This window comes from Vombatus ursinus, unplaced genomic scaffold (assembly GCF_900497805.2).
Source record: "Vombatus ursinus unplaced genomic scaffold, bare-nosed wombat genome assembly UNPS02014941.1, whole genome shotgun sequence".
NCBI classification, from domain to species: Eukaryota; Metazoa; Chordata; class Mammalia; order Diprotodontia; family Vombatidae; genus Vombatus; species Vombatus ursinus.
Genome location: NW_020954719.1, coordinates 2,505,032 through 2,529,743, shown reverse-complemented (window position 1 = coordinate 2,529,743; position 24,712 = coordinate 2,505,032). Strand labels below are relative to the sequence as shown.

At 36.1% G+C, this 24,712-nt stretch overlaps 1 protein-coding gene across 4 annotated transcripts in view; it reads right to left on the bottom strand.

Annotated features, from left to right (window-relative positions):
• The window catches only part of ERGIC2 (ERGIC and golgi 2), a 54,812-nt gene extending 30,458 nt beyond the window's left edge, over window positions 1-24,354 (bottom strand). Inside the window, exons 1-4 of one of the 4 annotated variants that reach the window (XM_027844447.1) lie at window positions 24,249-24,335; window positions 16,692-16,742; window positions 12,599-12,744; window positions 6,897-7,005 (exon numbers count right to left, since the gene is read on the bottom strand). In XM_027844447.1, the coding sequence (XP_027700248.1) occupies window positions 6,897-7,005; window positions 12,599-12,704 (215 nt within the window). In that variant the 5' untranslated portion in view covers window positions 12,705-12,744; window positions 16,692-16,742; window positions 24,249-24,335. Of the gene's footprint in view, window positions 1-6,896; window positions 7,006-12,598; window positions 12,745-16,691; window positions 16,743-24,248 lie in introns of all 4 variants that reach the window. The other 3 variants (XM_027844446.1, XM_027844448.1, XM_027844449.1) reach the window with 3 other exon arrangements.
• Between the last annotated feature and the right edge of the window lie 358 nt (window positions 24,355-24,712).

The window sequence follows — 24,712 nt, the reverse complement described above, 5'->3', positions numbered from 1 at the left end:
CATGATGAAAAATGCTATCCACATCCGGAGAAAGAACAATGGAGTTTGAATGCAGATCGAAGCATACTATTTGTTCTTTTTTGTTTTTCTTATTTTGTATTGTTTCTTCTTTCTTGTGGTTCCTCCTATGGGTTCTAATTCTTCTTTACAACATGACTAATGTGAAAATGTGTTTAAGAGGAATGTATATGTAGAGCCTCTATCGGATTGCCCACTGTCTTACGGTGGGAGGTAGGGAGAGAAAATTTAAAACTCAAAAGCCTATGAAAGTGAATGTTGAAAACTAAAAATAAATTAATTAAAAAAAAAAAAGGAGCTTACAATAATGCCTGTAACACAGTAAGTGCTTAATAAATGCTTGTTCCATTCTTTCCTTCCTAGACAAGACAACCTAATGAAAAACACTTTCAGAGGACCTGCATTCAACTTATCACCTGTGTGACACTGAGCAAGTCATTTAACTTCTGAGTCTAAATTCCATCACCTATAAAACGAGTGGTTTGAATTAAATGATTACTGATGATTAAATTGAATGATTATTTCAAGTTCTAAATGCATACAACTATGAAATCTTAAGAAAACACTTTCAAGTCTCTGTTTTACAACTCATAAACGCTTAGGATATTGATGAACAAAGTTATCTCATAAGATCATAAACCTTATAAGTTAAGCCATTTATTTTATACCCAGGGTCACACAACTACTTAAATATCAAAGGAAGTATCTGAAACTCGGTTCTTCTGACTGTAAGTCCAGGGTCTTATATACTATGCTAAACTGCCTCTCAAACAGCAGCTCCAAGAACTTAAGAAACATCTGTCATAAAATCTTATATTACTCAAAAACGTGCATAGAAGACACCTTGTTTGTTAAAAAGAAAAAGCCTTCAAAGTCATATTTTATTATATTTCTCAGTTTTATGATTTTAAGATGAATTCTGCTACAGAACAAATGTATAAAGCCTGCCTGGATCCCTTCTCAAATTTTCATCAAAGGTACACTGCAAAAAATAATCACCTTAAGATTTTACACTGATGCAAAAGCAAGCATACAGTTTGGTTGTTGCTGACATCTTCCTGGTCACCTCCCCCTTACCACTCCCTACCCCAACCAAGGAACATCTTCAATCTTTTCCATTCTTTAGAATATTCCCTTTTTTGAGGAATCTTGAAAACTAATCCTATAATGACTTTAAAATTATGACACCTCCAGCCTGGATTTCTTCTATATATATTTGATCAGGATCAGCCATTCCTCCTAACTTTATCTTATGGGCCCAATGCCATGTCCCCATACAGTGAAGTAGTAGAATTCAAAAGCAGATACTATTATCTCTGATATACCAGGTTATGAAAATATCAACCAATCTATTTCATTTCATATCTATTCATTATTCTCCTCCTGAGTCCACTTGCTCTTAGATGATAGCGCTCAGCAAGATTTAACAACTCTCACGCGTAGTTAATTTAGCTTTTTGTAATGTAGTTGTGTTCACTATTTCAGTTCAATTAAACTCAAAACATTTATTATGCATCTATGTATGTATGTATGTATGTATGTATGTATGTATGTATGGCCATTTTTCTAAGCACAAAGATGAAAATGAAATAATCTCTGCCCTTAAGGAGCTTACATCCTAATAGGTTTATAAGAAGGCTATTGCAATAGTACAAGAGAGAAACTGTGAAAGTCTGAACTATCCAGTATAGATACAAATATATAGTGGAAGCAGAATCAACCATCTTGATAACTGATTGCAGTATCTGGTCCAAGTGGGAGAAGGCAGAGAAAGAGGCCTAGGGAGAGTCAAAATGACTCGGAGTTAACGCACCTAAGTGACCGGGAAAAAGGTAGGCAGCTTGATACAATGGAAAGAGCACCAGTTCTGGGGTCAGAGGACCTTGGTTCAAATCCAGTCTCTGATAATTCCTACCTATGTAACATAAGGCAAGTCACTTAACCACCCTTGGCCTTGGTTTCCTTATCCGTAAAATGAGAGGACTGAATTAGATGCATTCCAAGGTTCCTTCCTTAGAAGGAATTACGATCTATGTTCCTACAAAGTTCAAAGAAAGGGTGAATTTAGGGGAAATAAGTTCAGTTTTGGACATACTCAATTTGAGTTTCCAATAGAACACAAGGGTAGAAAGGTACATCGAGTAAGGTAGTTGGCAACAAAGGACTAGAATCAAACAGGAGCAATTACAGCTGGATTTGTAGACTAATGAATTACCAGGCACAGATAATACCAAGAATATTTGAACATAAAGGAAGTGACAAGATCACCAAGGGTAAGAGCATAAATAAAGGAAGAAAGAGATATCTGCTTCTTTTGTAAAAATCTTCCCTGGAAGAGCCTTGAAAAACACCCATTTTTAGAAGGTGGGAAATTTACTGACTGACTGGTACCATCATCCATCAATCAACAAACATTTATAAAGTACCTACTATGTGCCAAGCACTGCACTAGAGACTAGAAATACAAAAGGAAACAGTCCTTGCTTTCAAGGAGTTTATAATCTATCAGAAGAGACAATAAAGACATAGTACAACAAGTTACTAGTTGCTGGATAATGAGGAAAAGTTTCAAGCAGAAGATGGCACTTAAGCTAAGTTTCAAAGGAGAATGGAGATTCTAAGAAGAACAGACATTCTAGGCACTGGAGGATGACAACCAATGCGAAGGCATGAAAACGGAAGACCCTGTAGTGTCTAGCAAAGAAGATTTTAGGAGAAATACAACAGTGCTAAAAGAGGAGCAATTTAAACTGAACTGAAATGACACACAGAACATAATTCCACGGGTGAAGCTAGCAACTGGCTCCCTTCAGTATCACACAGCTTCTGCCACTAATTGCCTGAGACTCAGGATAACAGTTATAGCAAATGACTGCAGGGAGTGGATACAAACTGAACTCATTTTCAGAGACAGTACTGTCATCTCGAGATGGTGAAAAATGAGACGCACAAAGAAGATAGCCTGAACATGATGTTCAATTGGCTCCTAATCTGAACATATGCTCTTTGGCATGCAAGGCTAAGGTCCTCTGATAGGCATGCCAGGAATCTCTGACAGGTGTAGATACCTTTTAATACAGGCCAAAGTGCATTTTTCTCCTTCCTAAAGAAAATATTAGTAATAGGTTTGAGTTTTATGAGTATTTCACAAATTTTTAGTCTCTTACTTCGTGATTCCCAAATCACATTTTCCAATATAATATTCAGGACTATCCCCATGCCCATTTTCACATTGAAGTGACTGAGCATCATAGTTAACTTAGAAGATCTAGTTCAATTCTTCATGGAATTTCTCTATTCCTTCATTTTAGTTGTTTCAGTTGTGTCCAACCCTTTGTGACCCCATTTGGGCTTTTTTTGGCAATGATTTTACAGATAAAGGAACTAAAGGCAAAGAAGGCTAAGTGACTTGACCAGGGTCACAAATCTAGTAAGTGTCTTAAGTCAAATTTGAACTCAGGAAGAGGCATCTTCTTAAATCCAGGCCCAGGACTCTATCCATTGTACCAACCAGCTGCCCCTGGTCATTGTTTTAACCATTTCTTAGTTCCAACATGTTGTAGTTAAGTAATTTTTTCAATCGTGTCCAACTTTCTATTGGTTTATAAACTTTCATTGCAAAATCATCACATGGTATAAATCTGTTCATCATGCCACTTAAAAGGCAAACAGAACAGCAATGTATTCACCAGTGGCATATGGACATCTATTTATCTCTTGCACATTGTGAGCCATAAGCCTAGAATTCTCAGCACATACACATTGTCAGTATATTTCTGAAAGTCAACTTGTGTGGTTTGTTTAGAGGACTACAGTACTAATGATATTGTCACTTAACCCAATGAAGAGCCATAGGCACAAGGGGCAGGCAGGTGAAACTGCTACGAGTAAGTCATGTGATATGGTCAGACTTGCATTTTCCTGTGCTAACTAAACTGTACAGTTTGTCTGCCAACTATACGTTAACATGCAAAGCATTTCTTTCTGATTATGGATAAATATAAAAACTATTCTGCAGGTTTCAAGCTAAAAGTAATTGTGTTCGCTGAACAGCATGGAAACAGCTGAGGAAAGACAGTTTTCAGTGAGTGAAAAGTTGCTGTGAGACTGACAGAAACTAAAAGACAAGTAATACTGGCACAATTTAAAAAAAAAAACTTCATGTAATGGCCACACCCCACTTTTTGCATAAAATCAGCAACGATTATGTGGTGAAATACAGTATTATAAGGGAAGATAACTAAAGGTGCCAGAAAATGATATTTCCTGTTGCCTTTGGGTACTTAATGCAGAAAATACTTCTTTTCTTTGCCTCAAAAAGAATTAATGAGGTATCCTTTCACTTGGTTGCAATTTCTTATTTTCTGATTTCAGTTGCTATGAGACTGTTGATGGAAATGTGACTCAATTCCTCAACTAGATGGTTACTGGACGAAGACACAGATTAAGAGTGCCAGCAGTTAAACTGATATTTCTAGATGATCTAGGAACTATGTAAACATTGGTACCCTGTATCCCTTTTTAAAGCCATGCTACCACTCACTGCAGGAAAAAATACTTTGATCTAAAGAACATTTTGAATTTTTGTCCATCTGATTTGTCACTTTAGTCAAAAATTATCTGTTTCTGTTGGCCCGGTAACAAGCCTCTCCACATCTGACTAAGCTGGTCTTCCTACAGGAGAGAAAATCTTTCTCCTAATTTGTACAACACGTCTTTCTAGCTTGGAAGAAACTGGTATAGGCAGGCTCAGCATCATACTTAATGCCATAATGAAGTATCCAAGGTGTAAAAAATTCCAAGAATGAAAAAGTTAATGCTATCACTAAAAGATTACAATGATACCTTAATATACACACCAGATATATTTCAAAAGGAAAGCTGTTTAATACACAGGCATACCTCAGAGATATTGGGAGTTTGGTTCCAGACCACTACAATAAAGAGAATACTGCAATAAAGCAAGTTACACAAATCTTTTGGTTTCCCAGTGCATGAGTTTTGTTTACACTATACTGTAGTCTATTAAGTGTGCAGTAGTACTATATCTAAAAAATGTACATACCTTAATTAAAAATTATTTTATTGCTAAAAAAAAAATTTCTAACCATCATCTGGCCCTTCAGAGAGTCATAATCTTTTTGCTGGTGGAGGGTCTTGCCTCAATGTTGATGGCTGCTGACTGATTAGGGTGGTGGTTGCTGAAGGCTGGGGTGACTATGGCAATTTTTTTTTAAATCATGTAAAATATATCTCCATATTAGTCATGTTGTGAAAAAAAAAAAAACATGAAAAAAATAAAGTGAAAATAGTATACTTCAATCTGCATTCAGACTCCATCAGTTATTTCTTCGGAAATAGGTAGCATTTTCCAACCTGAGTCTTTTGGAATTGTCTTGGATCATTGTATTGCTGAGAAGAGCCAAGTCAATAGCCGATCACTGCAAAACACTGCTGTTACTATATACAACGTTCTCCGGGTTCTGCTTCCTTCAGTTTGCATCACTTCCTGTCTTTCCAGTTTTTTCCGAAGTCTGCCTGCTCATCATTTCTTATAGTACAATAGTATTCCATTGTATTCATATACCACAATATTTGTTCAACCATTCCCCAACTGAAGGGCATCACCGCAATTTCCAATTCTGTCGCTGTGGCAATTTCTTAAAATAAAACAAAAATGAAGTCTGCCATATTGATTGACTCTTCCACAAAAGATTTTTCTGTAGCATGCGATGCTGTTCGATAGCATTTTACCCACAGGATAACTACTTTTTAAATTGGAGTCAATGCTCTTAAATCCCTCCACTGCTTTATCAACTAAGTTTATGTAATATTCTTCAATACCGTTGTATCTCAGGGAATAGGGAGGCCCAAGGAAAGGAGAGAAATAATAGTTGGGCAGTAGAGCAGTAAGAACAAATGCAACATTTATCAATTAAGTTCACTGCTATATAGGCACAGTTTGTAATGCCCCAAAACAACTACAATAGTAACATCAAAGAACACCAATCAGAGGTCACCATGTCATATATAAAATATAATAATAATGAAAAAGTTTGAAATACTGCAAAAATTACCAAACTGTAATACAAACACAATGTGAGCACACATGGTTAGAAAAACGGCACTAGATAGACACAAACCTTCAATTTGTAAAACAAACAAAAACCACGTCGGCTGCGAAGCACAGTAAAATGAGGTATGCCTGTACCCTCCGGCTCAGAATACTTAAATTTTTTCAGTCCAGGAAAAAGGCTAGAATTCTCTGAAGACAGAATCAAAAGCATTTGAAAAGGAAGGTAGATAATAGCACTTATCTGAATATGACTGACATGCTATGCATTAGAAAATCTGAAATAAGCCAAGTAACAGGAATCTCTGGTTACTTAAATGTGCTACAAAGGCCTATTTTTTGTATCAAAGTATTCTTATAAGGAAACAAATATATTTGTAAAAATAAGAATCCCATACTGAATTTTTGTGCAATCAGAACTGAGCTGTAAATGACTTGAAATATCTAGCTATTTTGACATATTATAAAAAGGATTATTTGGATATATGAATAATAAAGCTGATTAAATGTGAAAAGAGTCTCTTTAAACAGATGCATATTAAATTAGAGAACAAAGAACATTTATTTCTTGGCAGACTAACTATATATAGACCAACTGTGAAAGGTTTAATTCTGATAATATTAATCTAATACTACATGCAACTGAATGAGGGGAGAAGAGGATATGATGTCATTTCCTTAGCAAAATATCAGATGAACATTAAATGTAATTAATTTTATAGCTTTCTATACAAACATATTTTCCCTCAGAAGAACTAAACAAGTATTAATACACTCTAAAAAGATTTCAAAAAGAAAATGTTACCTAGAAAAATCCTTGTCTACTTCATATTCGTACTTCATCCAAGTATCTTGATATACTGAAAACTCCATTATGGTTAACAAAGCCATTGTAGTAAATGCTATTAGAGAAACTAAGAAATTAAGAAAAAAAAATGAGTTAAGTAAAAGAGCATAATTTAGTTAATTTATAGTAAGCTTTAAATGAATATTTCTGGTTTTTAATATACTTTCCTTAAAAATCAGAATATATAGCTTTTGAAAAAAAATCTAAAAACTATTAAATGATCAATATTAATGACTTTCAAATGCATTCATAGACCACTTTTTAACTTTCATTTTAAGGGTTCTTATTAAACTAAATATAACCGGTCAATATGTTTACAAGACCACAAAATTTTCACTCTTCTTTCCATATAACAGTGACAATACAAATTTCCATAAATTAAAATTACATGGGTTATAGTATTTTTAATCTATAGTCTGCTTATATTTTTTTTAATTTTGAGGACATAGGAGGACGGGCAGATATTGTTGTTTTAAATAACTTGCCCTGATTTCTCCCATGCCTTTTAGAAAATTTACATGGCTGAAAGGCACAGAATAGCTCCAAAGCATAACCATAAGACTTTTTCCTCTGCCCTAACATCTGGCAATCACATAAAAATGTTACTCCATATGCAAAGGAACAATACAAAGCCTGACTGAATACATATAATATGTCCATTCTTAGCATGTTAACAACAATAAAAGATCAAGACTGTATAACTGGAATTTGCAGTATTAATTTCATGGCAATGCAATCTGAAACTTTAACAGTATCATAATCAATTTTGTGCTTGTTATTTATGATGTCACTTTTTTTTTTTTTTTGGTGAGGGCAATTGGGGTATATGACTTGCCCAGGGTCACACAGCTAGTGAATGTTATGTGTCTGAGGCTGGATTTGAACTCAGGTGTTCCTGACTCCTGGGGGGGAAAAAAAACTCCACGAAAGAGAAAAGTATAAATACTATCATTCCCACTTTACAAATGAGAAAACTGAGGTACAAGGATGTACATTTAAGGTTCATAAAGCTAAATAAGTTCAGAGCCAAGAGTCAAACCTAGGGCTTCTGACTCTGAGACCAGGGTCTTTAACATGATGCCACAGTTACTCAAAGACTATATCTGAGAAATTTCACTACCATAAATAAGTTATAACATCTTTAATTTATATATAATTATCTATACTTGAAAAGAACGAACAGTTTAAATTTGATTGATTCCTTAATTCATTCACTTAATTATTCGTCACATTACATAATGTGTCCATTATTATAAATACTAGGAGGAAACATGAAGCATAACATATAAAGTCCTTGTCCTCAAAAAGTGAATCACCTTGTTAGAGCTACAAAGCATATCAGATAAGAGAAGATTCTGGGAAGATAGTGGAGTAGGTCAGAAAATTTCAAGCTCTCCATACTTTCCTCAACAAAAGAGATAAAATAGCACTTCAGGGTGAACATACAGAGGTGAAAACAAGTAAGAGTAGAGGTAGAAAAGGGACAATTGGAGAAGATTAGTAGAAAAATCCCTGGAGGAGGCTTCTTCCCCAGAAGAGGAAACACCTCCAGGCTAGGGACTACTTACACAATAAGCCTCAAGCCCTGGGGTTAGCTGGGTAGGGAGGCTGCCTCTGGCCCCAGCCCCAGGAACTTTAACCCCAGGGACAGTGAGGGGAGTTGGGCATCTGAGCTGTGAAAGGGAATCTCTGTTGACAAGGAACACCAGACTCAGCTGTGCTGGGGAGACGAGGTGGGGGCGAGAAGGAACTAGCACACACCTGGTGAGTGTAGAAGCAGTGGGGCGAGATGCCACTGGCTATGGGTACTTACAGCAGGCTAGAGGTCTTGGTTTGAGTTCAAGGTCAGAAGGGAAAACTGAAGAGGATCTGAGGTCAGAGGCACTATCACCCATACCCCAGGACTAGAGGTGATTATAAAAACTAAACTATTACCAAAAAAGAAAAATGCACAGGCAAAGGAGACAGAATTCAACCACAGAGAGCTACTATGGGAATAGAGAAGACCAGGGATCATCTTCAGAGGACAATGAAGCAAGGAAAACTTCTACCCCAAAGAGGAATGTCAAATGGTCACCTGCCCAAAAAGAATTCATTAAAGAAGACAAAAAAAGACTTTAAAAATCAAATGTCAGAGAAATTGAGAAAAACTAAAAAGAAAAATAAGAATAATCCAAGAAAAACAAGATTATGAAAAGAATGTGAACCAATTAGAAAAAGAGATTCATGAATCTTAAGGAAAAAAAACAACTCCTTGAAAATCAGAACTGGGCAAGGGGAAGTCAGTAAAGTTATAAGAGATCAAGAAATAATTAAACAAAATACAAAGAATGAAAAAATAGAAGGGAATGTGAAGCATCTCGTAAGAAAAACAACTGATCTAGGGAACAGATCAAGAAGAAAAAATATAAGAATAATCGGACTGCCTAAAAGCTATGATCGAAAAAAGAATCTTGATACAATAACACAAGAAATAATTAAAGAAAAATGTTCTGAAGCATTAGAACAAGAGCAGAAAGTAGAAATAGTAAAAAAAACTACCCATCACCACCTGAAAGAGATCCTACAAGGAACATCACAGTCAAATTCTGAAACCTCCAACTCAAGAAAAAAACATTACGAGCAACAAGAAAAAAACAATTTATATATGGTGATACCACAATTAGAATCACACAAGACCTAGCAGTGGCAACACTGAAAGACTGCAGGTCTTGGAACACAATATATTGAAGAGCAAAAGAACTGGGCTTCTAGCCAAAAATATCATACCCAATAAAGCTAAGCATAATTCTGAATGAAAAATTTTAAAAAAGGACATTTAATGAATTGTCAGACTTTCAAGACCTTATTAAAAAAAAACCCTAAACTTAATAGAAGATCTGATACACAAGAGCCCAAGAAAAATACAAGCGACAGACTCAATAAGGATAGACTGTTTACCTTTTATGTATGTAAAATGTAAAACCTATGTGTAAAATTGTTATTTGTAATTAGGTAGCTTATAAGAAAAATTGAGGTAGACCTGAGTATGATATGACTTCAAAAAGTAAAACTGTTCAAGAACAGCTAAAAGAGTAATTATCTTAAACAAAAGAGGTACAAGAGGCAGAACCAATACAGAGGAATTAGATGAAGGAGGAGGGGGGCTGGTAGTTCTAGAAACCTACTTTCGTCAGGAATGGATTCAAGAGGGAAAAATACATACACATCTAAAAGAGTATAAAAGTCTTCTAAATTTAGAAAGAAATAAAACTCTAAGAGGGGGAGGATAAAAGAAGGAATCTTTAGAAGGGAGGGTGAAGCAACAGGTTGAAAATGGGATACAAAAAGGTATTTAGATCAACGGTAATGGGAGAAGAAGGGAGGGATTCTTTAGAGTGGAAAATGAAGGAATAGGTCAAAGGGGGTGTACAAAAGGGTGTTTTGATTTATGGGAAGGGGAGGAATAAGGGAGGGATTGTTGTGGGGCAAACAGGTTATGTAATAGGAGGGCAAGGTAGCAGGTAGAAGAAAAGCAATAGGTCAAAGGGTCACATAAAAGGCTGTTTAGATTTAAGGGAATGGGAGGATAAGGGAAGGATTGCTGAGTGAGAGTAGGTTAAGTAATAGGAGGGCAAGGTAGCCAGTGGAAGTAAAATAGAGGAGTTAGGATGGGAAAAAAGAGATACGCACAAACATAAAAACAAAGATTAGGAGTAGAATCTCCTAAGGAAAGGATACGTTTATATATGTATGCATGTATATATGTGTATATATGTATAGGTGTATGTATATATTAACATCTATATATAAATATATCCACGCTTAATTGTAGCTGTGGGGAGGTGGAATAAGGAGGAAAAAAGAACAAAGTAAAAAGTGTACAGCAGAGAACAAAAGAAAACCTACAAGAAAGAAAAGACAGACACTTGGCAACATAACGCACAGTATTTAATACATAGGCTTTCTTAAAATGTAAAGTTATTATTATATACTTGGAATCTTCTACATTCTGCTGTGCCCATGACTGTTTTTCTCTTATTTTATATTTTAAGCTTAACATGTAAGTTTATAATGTTTTTTTATTATGTATTTAAATTTTAGTATTTATCTAAAATTAAAAAAAGATTAAAAAAAGAGGTGAAAGGTAAAAAAAAAAAAACAAAGCATATCAAATACACAGCCTTTTCCTATAATCCCCACTGCCTGAAATGCATTTGTCCTTTTCAGCTATTCAATACTTACCTGTCTTTTAGTGATCGGCTCAAGTCTTATGAAAGCAATTCTGACCACTGCATCTCACACTGATATTTACAAACTCAGCATTTATCTACTATTCTAACTATTTGGCATTTAATCATACACTGCCATTTATATCACTTGTGCCATCTACTGCTGCCATTTAATTTCTATATTTAGGTATGACCCTTAAATGTAATGACCCTGAGCCTCAGTTTTCTGATTTGTAAATTGTGAGTGGTAGTATTTGAACTCTCTCCTTCAGAGAGAAACAAAGCATAAACACATAAAAAATCTAAGTAATAGAAGAATTAAATAGCAATAAAAGATGGCACAAGTGATGTCAATGGCAGCGTATAATTAAATATCAAAAAGGTAGGATATGTCAATGGCAGTGTATAATTAAATACCAAAAAGGCAGGATAGCAGATAAATACTGAGTCCACAGATATCAATATGAGACGCAATGGTCAGAATTGGTTTAATAAGACTTGAGCTGATTAATAAAAGAAAGCTGAAAAGGATCACTGAAGGAATTTCAGGCAATGGGGATTTGGGCAAAATCTCAACAAAAGTGTGTATTTGATAGGAAAAATATTAAAATGGCCAGAATGGCAATTTTACATTGGGAAGTAATGAAGATAAGGTCAGTGACTGAGACCAAATTGTGGATAGCCTTTAACACCACTAAAGCACTAAAGAGTCATAAACTTTATTTTGTAGGCAACAAAGAGTCACTGAAGGTGTCTAAATAGGTGAATAACATGAAAACAAAGGGTGAGAAAGAGTGGAACAACCTAGAAGGAAACAATGAGGAAGCTATTCTGATAATCCAGTCTGACTAATGTCAACTTCTAGTGATTAAAAGGAATTGCCATTTGCCAGCTAATAATATACCCTACTGCTTTTAACTAAAAACTCTGGATAATCCAGGTAGTTAACTTGAAGTCTTTTTTCTTGTTTCTTTGCTTTTCAAAGTACTGAGGCATTACCAAATTTGGAACATTTCCACATTCCCTTGATCTTGCAAACAATTAAATAGTACCCTATTGAGTGTCATATTACATTCCCAAAATGCAAAAAGAGAATAGTGTCTGGGCATTGTTCTGACTTAGTATGTTTTATATTTGAAGCTTAACACATATAATTTTTAAATGATAGCTGGTAAAGCCAATCTAAATCTCAAACATCTGAATTTAAAAAAAATCTGTAACTTCTGTATGTTATACATTAAAATCGTTATCATAAAAACTGCTCTTCTGTAGTGTCAGATTATTGTCAAGTATACTCCAGTCAAACAAAACACATCTTAACTAGTCTATCTTTTCAAAATGTTGCATTTCTATACCATTGATTAGAAGTTAGAAAAGGGTTACAAGGTTTCTATTCATAAGCTCTATGTTTATACAACATCAAGAGTTTAAATTTTCAATGAAACCCACCTGTACCCCCAATTGCTGAAGTCTCTACATAGCTTACAGGAACCTTTGGAAAGGCATCCAATTCTTTAACCAAATTTAAGGTTTTCTTTCGACTCAGTCGCCTCATCTTCAGCAGAATCTTCCACTTCTTCCTTCATATAGCCACTCTACACATACAGAAACACACACACACACACATATATATATATATATATACACACACAGAGTTAGTGAGGGTTCTAAATATTTTTTTAAATCCCAACAAATATTGAATGTGAATGCACTGTGCTAGGCACAGGAAATACAAAAACAATAAAGTCCCTACTCATATAGTATAAACCTACATTACATTTGTATACATATACATATATACATACATACATATATATATAAATTATTCAGAGCTAGCAGAAGAAACCTTAGAAATTATCTACTCCACCTCATTTTACAAATGGCCCAGTGTTACTTAAGGTGACAGATTTGAACCAAAATTATATTTCCTTTTCCACTACACTTCTTCTGGTGCTATAACTCTAGAAATAAACATAAACTGTGGGATGCTACTTCCTAATTAAGGACTGCTAAAATATCTGACGTTGAAAACCAGAGGGACAAAAATCAAATTTTTAAAGTACAACATACCTTTTCTACAAAAAATAAACTCTTTGGAAAGCTTTAATATATGTAAAAATACAAGATTATAACTATAGAATTATAATTTCTAATTACATAGTACCTAATCTTTTAAAAGTCTAATTTTATTAAAAAGTAGCAAGTAGGGAGAAGATTCTAGGAAGATGATGGAGTAGATCAGAAAATTCTCCCACAAGCTCTCCAGATTTCTCCCACAAATGAGATAAAACAGCACCTCAGGGCAAACATACAATAGTTAAAATAAATAAGAGTAGGGGCAGAACAGTGGTCCTCTTGGGACAACTGGAGAAGATCTGAAGAAAAATCCCAGGATGAGGTTTGGTCCCTGTAAAGAACTAACACCTCCAGTTTAATTCCACTTAAACTGCAAGCTCCTGGGTTAGTTGGGTTGGGAGACTGCATCAGCCCAACCACAGGAACTTTTACCCCTAGGGAGAGTGAGGGGATTTGAGCATCTGAGCCAGAAAGCCAGACCCAGCTGTGCTGCAGACATGGTGGGGGACAGAAGGAACCAGCATGCCCCTAGTCAGTGCAGAAGCAGTGGGGTGGGGATGCCACTGGCTGTGAGAACTTATAGCAGGCTGGAGGGCTTGGTTTCAGTTCCAGGCCAGAGGGAAGAACTGAAGAAGGATCTGAGGTCAGTGGCATCATCCTCCATACCCCAGGGCTAGAGGTAATTACAAAAACTAAGCTACTACAAATAAAAAAATTAATAGGCAATGGAGAAAGAATCCAACTACCTATGGGAATAGAGAAGAGCGGGGTTCGTCTCCAGAGGAGGATACTGAAGCAAAGAAACCTCCTTCTACCCCAAAGAGTAACATCAAATGGTCACCTGCCCAAAAAGAATTCATAAAAGAACTATAAGAAGACTTTAAAAATTAAATGAGAGACTGAGAAAATACTTTAAAAAAGTTCAAGAAAAACAAGAAGATTATGAAAAGAAAGTGAACCAATTAGAAAAGGAGATTCAGGATCTTAAGGAAGAAAACAACTCCTTGAAAATCAGAATTGGGCAAGGGGAAGCCAGTGAAGTTATAAAAGATCAAGAAATAATAAAACAAAATATAAAAAAAGAAAAAACAGAAGGGAATGTGAAACATCAACAGATCATGAAGAGAAAACATAAGAATGATTGGACTACCTGAAAGCTATGATCAAAGAAAGAATCTTGATACAAGTATACAAGAAATAAAGAAAATTGTCCTGAAGCATTAGAACAAAAGGGGAAAGTAGAAATACAAAAAAAAAAAAAAAATCCACAGATCACCACCTGAAAGAGATCCCATGAGGAAAACCCACAGGAATATCACAGTCAAATTCCAAACCCTCCAGCTCAAGGATAAAATATTACAAGCAACAAGAAAAAAACAATTTAAATATGGCGGTGCCACAATCAGAATCACAGAAGACCTAGCAGTGGCAATGGCAACACTAAAAGATCACAGGTCTTGGAACACTATATATTGAAGAGCAAAAGACCTGGGCTTCTGGCTGAAAATATACCCAGCAAAGTTAAGCATAATCCTGAGTAAAAAAAAAAAAAAAAAAAAGAAAGAAAGAAAAGAAAAGAAAAAAAAAAGAACATTTAATGAATTGTCAAACTATAAGGATTCTATTAAAAAAAAAAAAACCTGAACTTAATACAAGATTTGACATAAGAGCCAAGAGAAATATAAGGTACATACCAAAGACTAGGTTAAAGGGTATTTAGATTAATGGGAATGGGAGAATAAGGGAAGGATTCTGGTGGGGATAGGTTAAGTAATAAGTGGGCAAGCTACTGCGTTGAAGTAAAGTAGAGGAGTCAGAAGGGATAGGAAATAAGATACAAACAAACAAAATAAAGATCGGGAGCAGAATTTCTTGAGTATTTCTTAGGAAAGTATATAACACTATATGTATGCATAGTATATATGTAAGTCTGTATATATCTATACGTAAATATATTCATGACTAACTGTACCTGGGGGGAAAAGGGGGAGAGAGAAGGGGTAAAAAAAAAGAATAAAAACCACAAAGCAGAGAACAAAAGAAAACTTACAAGGAAGAAAAGAAAAGATGGACAGCTCTCAACACAATATGTAGTATTTATTATACAGGCTTTCTTGAAATGGAAATTTATTGCTATATATTTTAAATCCTCTCCTACATGCCATTGTGCATATGACAAGGCTTTTTAAATTTTTTTTCATTTTGTATTTAGGTTTCAATATTTAAGTTTGTAACAAAAAATTAATTTTAAAAAAGGTAAGAAGTAGTCATGTTCTATCTTCAATACATTTTCCTGTCAATATTCTTAATACTGCACAGAACATAAAATAACACTTTAAAAAGCTGATTTACACACACACACACACACACACACACACACCCCATTACATCAACTATAATGGATTTATGTTAGAAACCAATATTTAATATATAACCATGACCTTCTATAGCTTACAAAAACCAACAATTCAAATACTGTCCCATACCTAGTAGACACTGAATAAATCTAGGTATGGGGCAGTATTTTAAGTACTGCAAGAGAAAAAGATTTAGAAATTACACAATACCATTATACAGTCTAGTTGGGAGTCATAACACAACACAATAAAAAAAAATAATACTTTCACAACAACATAAGAGAGGGAGGCATAAGCAAACTGCTGTGAGGTTGGTGGAACTGGAGAAAAGATGAATAAAAAGAAAAGAATGCTTCCTGAAAAAATTTGTGGTTGAGAGGTAGTTGGCCCATTATAAAACAAAAATACATAAAATGTAATAGCATCTAAATTCATTTTTAAAAGCTAACCAAATTGCAATAAAATATTCATATAATACTTAATTGTAGTATTTTTGTTGTTCTTTTTTCTTCTTATAGGCAAGGTAGGTGGTAATGTGGATAGGCTGGACCAACAGTAAAAAAAAAAAAAAACATCTAAGTCCAAATGTGGCCTCAGACACATACTAGCTGTGTGACTCTAGGCAAGTCACTTAACTTGTTTGCCTCACCTTCATCATCTGCAAAAAAGGGATAATAATAGCAACGATCTCTCAGGGTTGCTGTGAGGTTCAAATGAAATAATAATTGTAAAGTGTTTAGCACACTGCCTGGCACATAAGTGCTATGTAAATATTAATTATTATTATTTCCTGAGCTAGGTAAATCTAACAAAAATATAAACAAAAAGAAAACAATGGGCTGAACAATTGGTATCTTGTGATGAGGTGCTTAAAAATACACACATCAGAAACACAAGGTACCATAATAAAAACACATCCACATTCTAAGGCACAGGAGAAAAAAAAATTGTAATGTAAAGAAAAGCTATATTAAATATATTACAGATGACAATGCCATAAAAATAGCAACAGAGGAAAGCAAAAAGATACAGACCTAAATGGAAACCAATAAGTATCAAAGGACAAAATTATAGAAACTAATTCTATACAAAATAATAAGACAACATACCAAAGTTTTGGGGGTGCAGTTAAAGCAGTCTTCAGAAGAAAAATTTTATCTCTAAAACATTTTTTAAAAAAGAAAAAGAAGAATTAATGAATTAAGTATGCAATTTTAAAAATCAAGAAATTTTAAAAAAAATAATAAAAACAGAAGAAACACTAAAAAGTAGGAGAAAGACAAAATGGAAAACAAACACAAAAAAGCCTAAAATTCTAAAATTAGAACTGAGCTGGCATCTGAAATATCTTTAAAATTTTAATGTAATTTTTAAAAAGAAAAAAAATGGGCTGAGGTGGAGCCAGAATGGTTGGAGTAAAGGCAGGGACTTACTTGCCTCAGCTCTCCCAAACTGCCCTCTAAACAACTTAGAAATAATATCTCCAAATGAATTCAGGACCACCGGAACCAAAAAAGTACAGAGTGAAACAATTTTTCTAGCTGAAGACAACTTAGAAATTAGACCGGAAAAGTCTGTCTCACTGGAGTGAGAATGGAGGGCAGTCTGTAGCACAGGTGGCACTCCATAGGCCTTGGGCAGGACTGACATGGGTCTGTGACTTCCTGAGCTCTCAGCCCACAGACTGGGAACAATGTGCTATCACTGAGTGCAGGACTCTGTTGGATTGTCTATATTGTGGATCCGGGTCACAGGCTCAGAGTGAGAAGGAGTAGCAGCATACCAGAGCTTTCAGTTAGTGGGGAGTGGGGACCCTGGTCAAAGTACCAGGGGAGAAGAGAGCACTGATCACAACTCTCTTTAGATCATGCCACTTTTGAAGAACTGAAAACTTATGGATCCCAGAATTACTTCTGAAAACAGAAGCAGGAAAACCTGAAACTTGGGACAGTGCCCTTTCCACCCCAGGAACAGAGCCTAACTTTAACAAAAAAGTTCAAAGTCAAGAAATAAGCTGGAATAATGAACAAACAACAAAAAAGAACCTGACCGCAAAGAGTTAACATACTTAAAAGTTAGATCAAAATACAGATGACGTCAAAACAACTAAATGCAAAGCCTCAAAGAAAAATGCTAACTGGTGTAAGGCTCAAAAGGAATTTTTAAAATAAAATAACAGAGGTAGAGGAAAAATTGGGAAAAGAAATGAAGGTGATGCAGAAGATTCATGAATAAAGAGTCAACAGCTTGGTAAAGGAAGCTCCAAAAATAGAAAAAGACATATAAAATTTCACTGGGGAAAACAACTATTTAAAAAAGTAGAAAAGAAGGGAGATAAGAGAAGAGAGGGGGACTGACAGAAGGGAGAGAAGACTAGGGAAGGTGGGGGTCAGAACCAAAACACTTCTGAGGAGGGACAAGAAAAGAAAAGAGAGAAAAGAATAAACAGGGAAAAACAGGATGGAAGGAAATAGAGTAATCATAACTATGAATGTGAATAAGATGAACTCACTCATAAAATGGAAGCACATAGCAGAGTGGATTAAAAACCAGAATCCTACTAAATGGTGTTTAACAAGAAACACACTTGAAGCAGAAGAGATACATACAGATTAAAGGTAAGGGATTGGAGCAAAATCTATTACGCATCAGCTGAAGTTAAAAAAACTTAGGAGTCTGATTGCAGATGGAGCATACTATTTGCTCTCCTTTTCTTTTATTGTTTTGTTTTGTTTCTTCTTTCTCATGGTTCCTCCATTAGTTCTAATTCTTCTTTACACCATGACTAATGTGTAAATATGTTTAATATGAATATGTAAGTAGAGTCTATATCAGATTGCATGCCGTCTTGTGTAGGGGAGAGGTGAAAAATGCTATCCTTTAAGAACTCACTATTTGACAAAAATTGCTGCGAAAACTGGAAAAGGTGTGGCAGAAACTAGGCATAGACCAAAATCTTATACCATGTACCAAAATAAAGTCAAAATGGGTTCAAGATTTAGATATAAAGACTGATACTATAACTAAGTCCTTCAGAATTGTCTTAGATCTTTGTACTGCTGAGAAGAGCTAAGTCATTTACAACTGATCATCCAATTACTTTGTACAATTTTCCCCTAGTTCTGCTCACTTCCGTTTGCATGAGTTCATTTATGTCTTTCCAGGCCTTTTTGAAAGCATCTTGCTCATCATTTCTTGTAGTACAATAGTATTCCATCAGAATCATATGCTACAACATGTTCATCTATCTCTCAGTTGAAGGGCATCCCCTCAATTAGAAATATTTTCCCATAAGTACTGTTTTGGATGCATCCCATAAATTTTGGTATCTTACCTCATTGTCATAGTCTTTTATGATATTATTGATTGTTTCTATGATTTATTCTTTGACCCACTCATTCTTTGGGATTAATTCATTTCCAAGTAATTTTTATTCTATGTTTCCATGATCCTTTATTGAATGTAATTTTTATTTCATCATGATCTGAAAAGGATGCATTTAATATTTCTGCTTTTCTGCATTTGGTTGTGAGGTGTTTTTCCCCCCTAATACATCGTCAGTTTTTGTGTAGGCTCCATGTGTCACTGAGAAAAAGGTATATTCTATTCCCACTGATCTATAAGATCAGTGTCTTACACCACATACTACATGCAACAATAAGTTCCTACAGGATAAGTGACCTAAACAAAAAAGTCACAGCCTAACCATAAACCAGAGAATGGAAATAAAGTTGACAACTATGGATAGTGAGAGAACTCTTAACCAAAAAAAGAATGGAAGACATCATAAAATAAGAGGACCTGGCAAAAAAAAGAAAGTTCTGCAGAAATTACACAAACCAATATCTTACAAGACATTTCATAATCACTTCAAAAGGCAAATGGGACATGAATATTAAAGATCATAATATTTTAAAAATTAGGAGAGAAGCAGATCTTACACCTTTCACAGCTCTGGGTAGGAATTCTTAACCAAACAAATGAGAGTCAGTTACAAAAGGCAAAAGATCATTTTGATGACACAGAAGTTGAAACACTTTCTGTTGCACAAACAAAAATCAATACACCTAAGATTAAAAAAAAAAAAAGCGATACAGAAAAATCTTTATACCAAACATCTATAATAAGGGTTTAGAATCTAAGATATAAAGAAATATACAAGACGCACCCCAAAGTCTTTAAGGTTTAAGAGCTTAAAACTGCATGAGGACCTCTAGGACAATTCCCCAATAGACAATCCAAACAATCAATAAACAAGCATTTATCCCTGATCACAAAAATGTTATATTTAATGAGGAAGGCAAGTCCAAAGGAGATAAGTACATATAAAAACACTAATATAGCACAAATACTAAATTAATAAATACAAATATATACAAAGCAGTTAAGCACAAGGGAATTTAGAAGAAAAGGCACTAGCAGTTGAGGGGAATGGCGTTATTGGGAAAGATTTCATACAGAAGTTGAGTTGCATATTAAAAGAAGAAAGAAACACTGAGTGGATGGAAGTATGAATGGACTACATTTTAGGGATGTGGAAAGACACTGGAAAGGCAGAAATATGATGAGAGGAGTTTCATGTGTCAGTAAAAGGGAAGGCCAGTTTGACTGGATCGGAAAGCAAAGGATGGAGAGTAATATTCAATGAGGATATAGCCAATTCATGAAGGGTTGGGATCCAGTTTTTGAAGTCTGGTAAAGACTATGTACACCTTCTAAGAATCATGTTTTAAATGCATAAAATAAAATAGACAGGATTATAAAGTAAGCCAATCATACTGAAATAATTATCAAAACTTCTTTTTTAAAGTTCATGGACTCTTAATAGAAACTTAGGGAATACCTACAGTTAGGGAGAGTGATGATGATGATTAAGCAACTACTACATGCCCAGCACTGGAGAAACAAAAAAAAAAGGGAAAAAAAACCAGTCTCTGCTCTCAAAGAGTTCAACAGTGAAAAATGCAGCAGGCAGGTAGAGAAGGATTAGGACTAAGAAAAGCCCATTAGATTTTTGGCAATTGAGAGATCACTTCTAACTTTAAAGAGAACAGTTTTGGTTGAAGATGAGCTCAGAAGCAGGAGTACAAAGGGTTGAAGAGCAAGTGAGAAGAGAAGTGAAGGTATTAAAGTGTAGGAGTTTGGCTGAGAAAGGGAGGAGATAGAGGAAAAGTGGTCAAGAGATATGAACAAGGAATTCTCAAAAGAAAAATTGCTACCTACTAACAATCACATAGGAGAATGCTTCAAATCACTAATAAGATTAAAATTGATTCTGTATCATTTGCCCTATAAACTGCCTAAGCTATAGCTCTTTGTTCTTGAAATTCAGCAATGGTGTCAAATTCAAACAGAACCAGTGGCCACTACAGCATACCTAAAGACTCCTGCAGGCTGCATATTGACTTAGAAAACCACATAGTAATATTGTTTATGTTTTATTATATTTTTATTTCTTTTGTTCAATATTTCCCGATTATATTTTTATCTGGTTCAGAAAGTACTTGGGAGTAAAGTGGTTGGCACGAGGCCAGGACTACATGTTTGACACCTCCCATCTACAACATTCCTGGCAGAAGGTCACCAAGTCTAACTAAGCTTGACAGTAACAATGGAATTCACCACTTGACAGAGGCAGACCATTCCATTTTTAGACAGCTCTATTTTTAGGAAATTTATCCACATATTATACTGAAGATCCCTGTTAATTTTCATAAACTGATCACAGCTTGCTCTTCTGGAAGTAGCAAAAAACAATGCAAAGAAAACTGGTTTTAGAGTCAGAGGATCTCTGAATCTTATTACCTGTTTGACCTTTATGTGGGTACATTACTTAACTTCCCTGGCCTCAGTTTCCTCATTTTTAAAATGAAAAGATTGAAAGAAACACGTGCAGCTCTAAACCACCAAAAATTCTGAAACCTTTTCCAGGTTTAGGCTTGCTAGATTTTAATTTATGCTGTTTTTACAACACCAAATCACAATGCAATCAACACTTATTTAAAACACAATGTGTACAAAAATGCTAGGCACTAAAAAAGATTTTTTTTAAAATTACATAAAACATGATCCCTATTCCTTACTGTTGTATTTCAATAAAACAAGAACCAAGACATATGACATTTTGCCAAATTTAAGATGAAGGGAGAATAATTTGCAGGTATTCCTCATCTTCTGAAACAGATGTATCCCAATTAACAAACTTCTACTAAGCACTACCTTAGGCAGAGGATTAGATGGCTAGATAGTGTCATGGCAGCAACAAACATGAGTTTGGACAGACTTTGGTAGACAGCGGAGGCCAGAAGGGCCTGGCATGTCCATGTGGTCATAAAGTTAAAAAGGACAACAAAGCACTAACTTATAATAAAAGTTCAAAAGAATCCCAGAATCTCAGCATTGGGTGAAACTTCAGAAGCCATAAAATTCAATTTGTACTTCAACAAAAATCTCCTCTACAATACGCCAAATAAGAATTCACCCAGCCACTGGTTAAAGATCTCCAATGAAAGGCTTTAAGGAAGTCTACTGTGGTAGAAGCAGTATTATCTACCAGAACCCACCACCATAGGAAACAGATACTACATTCCTTTCTTGTGGATAGCACTAATTATTAGGAAGTTCCCCCTGAAATTTCCACACATAGCTCTTACTTCTTGACCTTTGGGATCAAGCAATATAATTCCTCTTCTATGTGGCAAATCTTCAAATGATTTAAGATATACTATTATACATTTTTTAAGATATACTATTATACTTTTCCTAAGCCTTCTTTTCTCCAAGTTCAATACTGCTAGTTTCATTCATATGTCCTTCCTAAAAAATGTGGTGACCAGAATTGAATGATAGGAAAAAGCTTTTAACTATGGAATTACTTGCAATGTGAAAACAGCTGCACTGATCTTTTCAAGGCTTTGTACCAGCCAACAAGTGAGACAACCCCTCACTTCAATCAAAACTGAAGCCAAAGTTGCCCAGAAACTCTGCAAGTAATTGTGATCATCTCAAAATAACTCACAAACATAACCTACTTCTAACTGCACAATAAACCTGACTGAATGCCAATTATGACTTTTGCTATGTAAAATAACTATTCAATTTAAGTAAATTAAATTTTAAATTTACTAAGACCAAATTACAGGAGTACAAATTAACTTACTTTTTTAAAATAATAAATTACAGAAAGAGTAAAAATAGAGCACATGTCGATAATTTCATTGTTACAATTAACATCGCTGAGGTTATAACTATTTTTATAATAACTAAGAAGAGGTTATCAAGTGGAGCACTGACTAGAATGCTGAAACTGGAGTCAGAAAGATCTGGATCCAAATTCAGCCACAGATACTTACTGGCAGCATGACACTGGGCTGCATTTAGTCTCAGCCTCAATTTCCTCATCTCAAATGGGGATAATAGCACCTACACCTCCCAAGGCTGTCCTGTGCATAAAATGAGTTAATATTTACAAAGCACTTTGCAAACCTTAAAGTGTTATGTACTATTATTATTATTATTATTATTAATATGGTAAGATACAGCTATAACTCACATAAACAAAAGTTGTTGGGGGGGGGGGTGTCTCAATAATTGTTAAGCATAAATAAGGCCTGAGACCAAAAATTCTGAGAACCGAAGATACGTGCTAAGATACTGTGGGTGTGTTTTCACCACATACATAAAATGCTCCTACAAAAAGCACTAGACAGACTTGCCTTTAAAAGACACTCAAAGCTTAAGTTAGGACGTGAGGTTTTTTTGTTTTGCTTTGTTTTTTTTGTTACGGGTGAGGTTTAGCCACGAGCTTCTGAAATTCTCTACAAAACGTTGTAGATATCACCGTAGACCTCATAGTAGCAGGAACTACACCACATCTCACAGGGGACGTGTCAGATAAGCTCCTCCTCCACCTTTTTTTTTTTAACCTCCTCCCCTCCCCCCCTTTTCTGCTACCTTTTGTAGGTGGTCTTCCCTCATTGGATAGTAAGATCCCTGAAGGCAGAGGCAGTCCTTCGCCTTTCTTTATATTCCCAAAGCTTAGGACAGTGCCTGGCACGTAGTAGGCGCCACTAAGTGTTAAATTGACTGACAGACCTCCGAGTCTGGAGCTCACTTTGTTCTCTCCAACAGGAGCCTCAAGCACCCGCCCCACCCCCCCTTACAAGGTCTCATAAGCATACGATCTAGAAGCACAACATCCAACCCTGAATCTGACAGTGCACCAAGTGGGACCCGCCCCGAAAAGCCGAGGTGAATGAATCCTGTCAACCCGGGCAGGCGAGCTCGGCGCACGCCTCAAAGAACATGCGAAAACGCCAAAGGGGGGCGTGAGAGAAGCCACCCGGCCAGAACGAGGATTCTCCGGCCACAGGGAGCGAGGAGCTGACGAGTGGAGCCAGGCCGCACTCCCGTGCCCCCGGGTGCGTGACCCACCCGCCCAAGCCTTAGAGGAGCGACCCTGGGCCAGGGGCAGCGCAGAGGCATGGGGCCAGTGACGCCCCCAAAGAGAGGGGGGAAGGCGCTCGGGAACCGGGTTCCCATTCCCGTGCGCGCTGGAAAGGAACCACGGCTCCGGGAGCCGGCCTCACTGCCCGGGCCCGAGCCCCTCGCTCCAGAGCCCCAAAGCGGGCCTCCGCGCAGCGTCCGTAACCTCATGACTCTTTTACCTTATGGTACAGTACACGCCGACAGCCATGATACACGGAAGCCCTCAGCCACTCAGGGTCCCGAGCGTCCGGAAATATCGCGGGAGGTGTAGCAGCAACCGCCGGAAATTTCTTTTTGGCTACGGATGAAGTTCTCGCGATATTCGCCGTGGCCCACAGACCCAGTCCGAAGAGTCAGAAGAGGTGGAGACTAGAGAGAGGGGGGCGTGGTTATTGCGAGCTGTGGGGATGAGGCTTGGGTCAGATGTAGGCACGTGTTCCCAAGATCCAGACAAGGTGAAAAGGCAGAGGCTACCTGTACATAGCCCTGGTCCAGTGTCCAAGTTTGAAAGTGCCATACCAACATCTTCATTATTGAGGCCCTATTCCTCTTATCACAATAGTAAGCTGGCCCCTCCTTGATTTTTCCGGCAAGGCTATTCATGTTGATAAAATTGATTGTTCCAGGCATGTGCAGAAGCCAG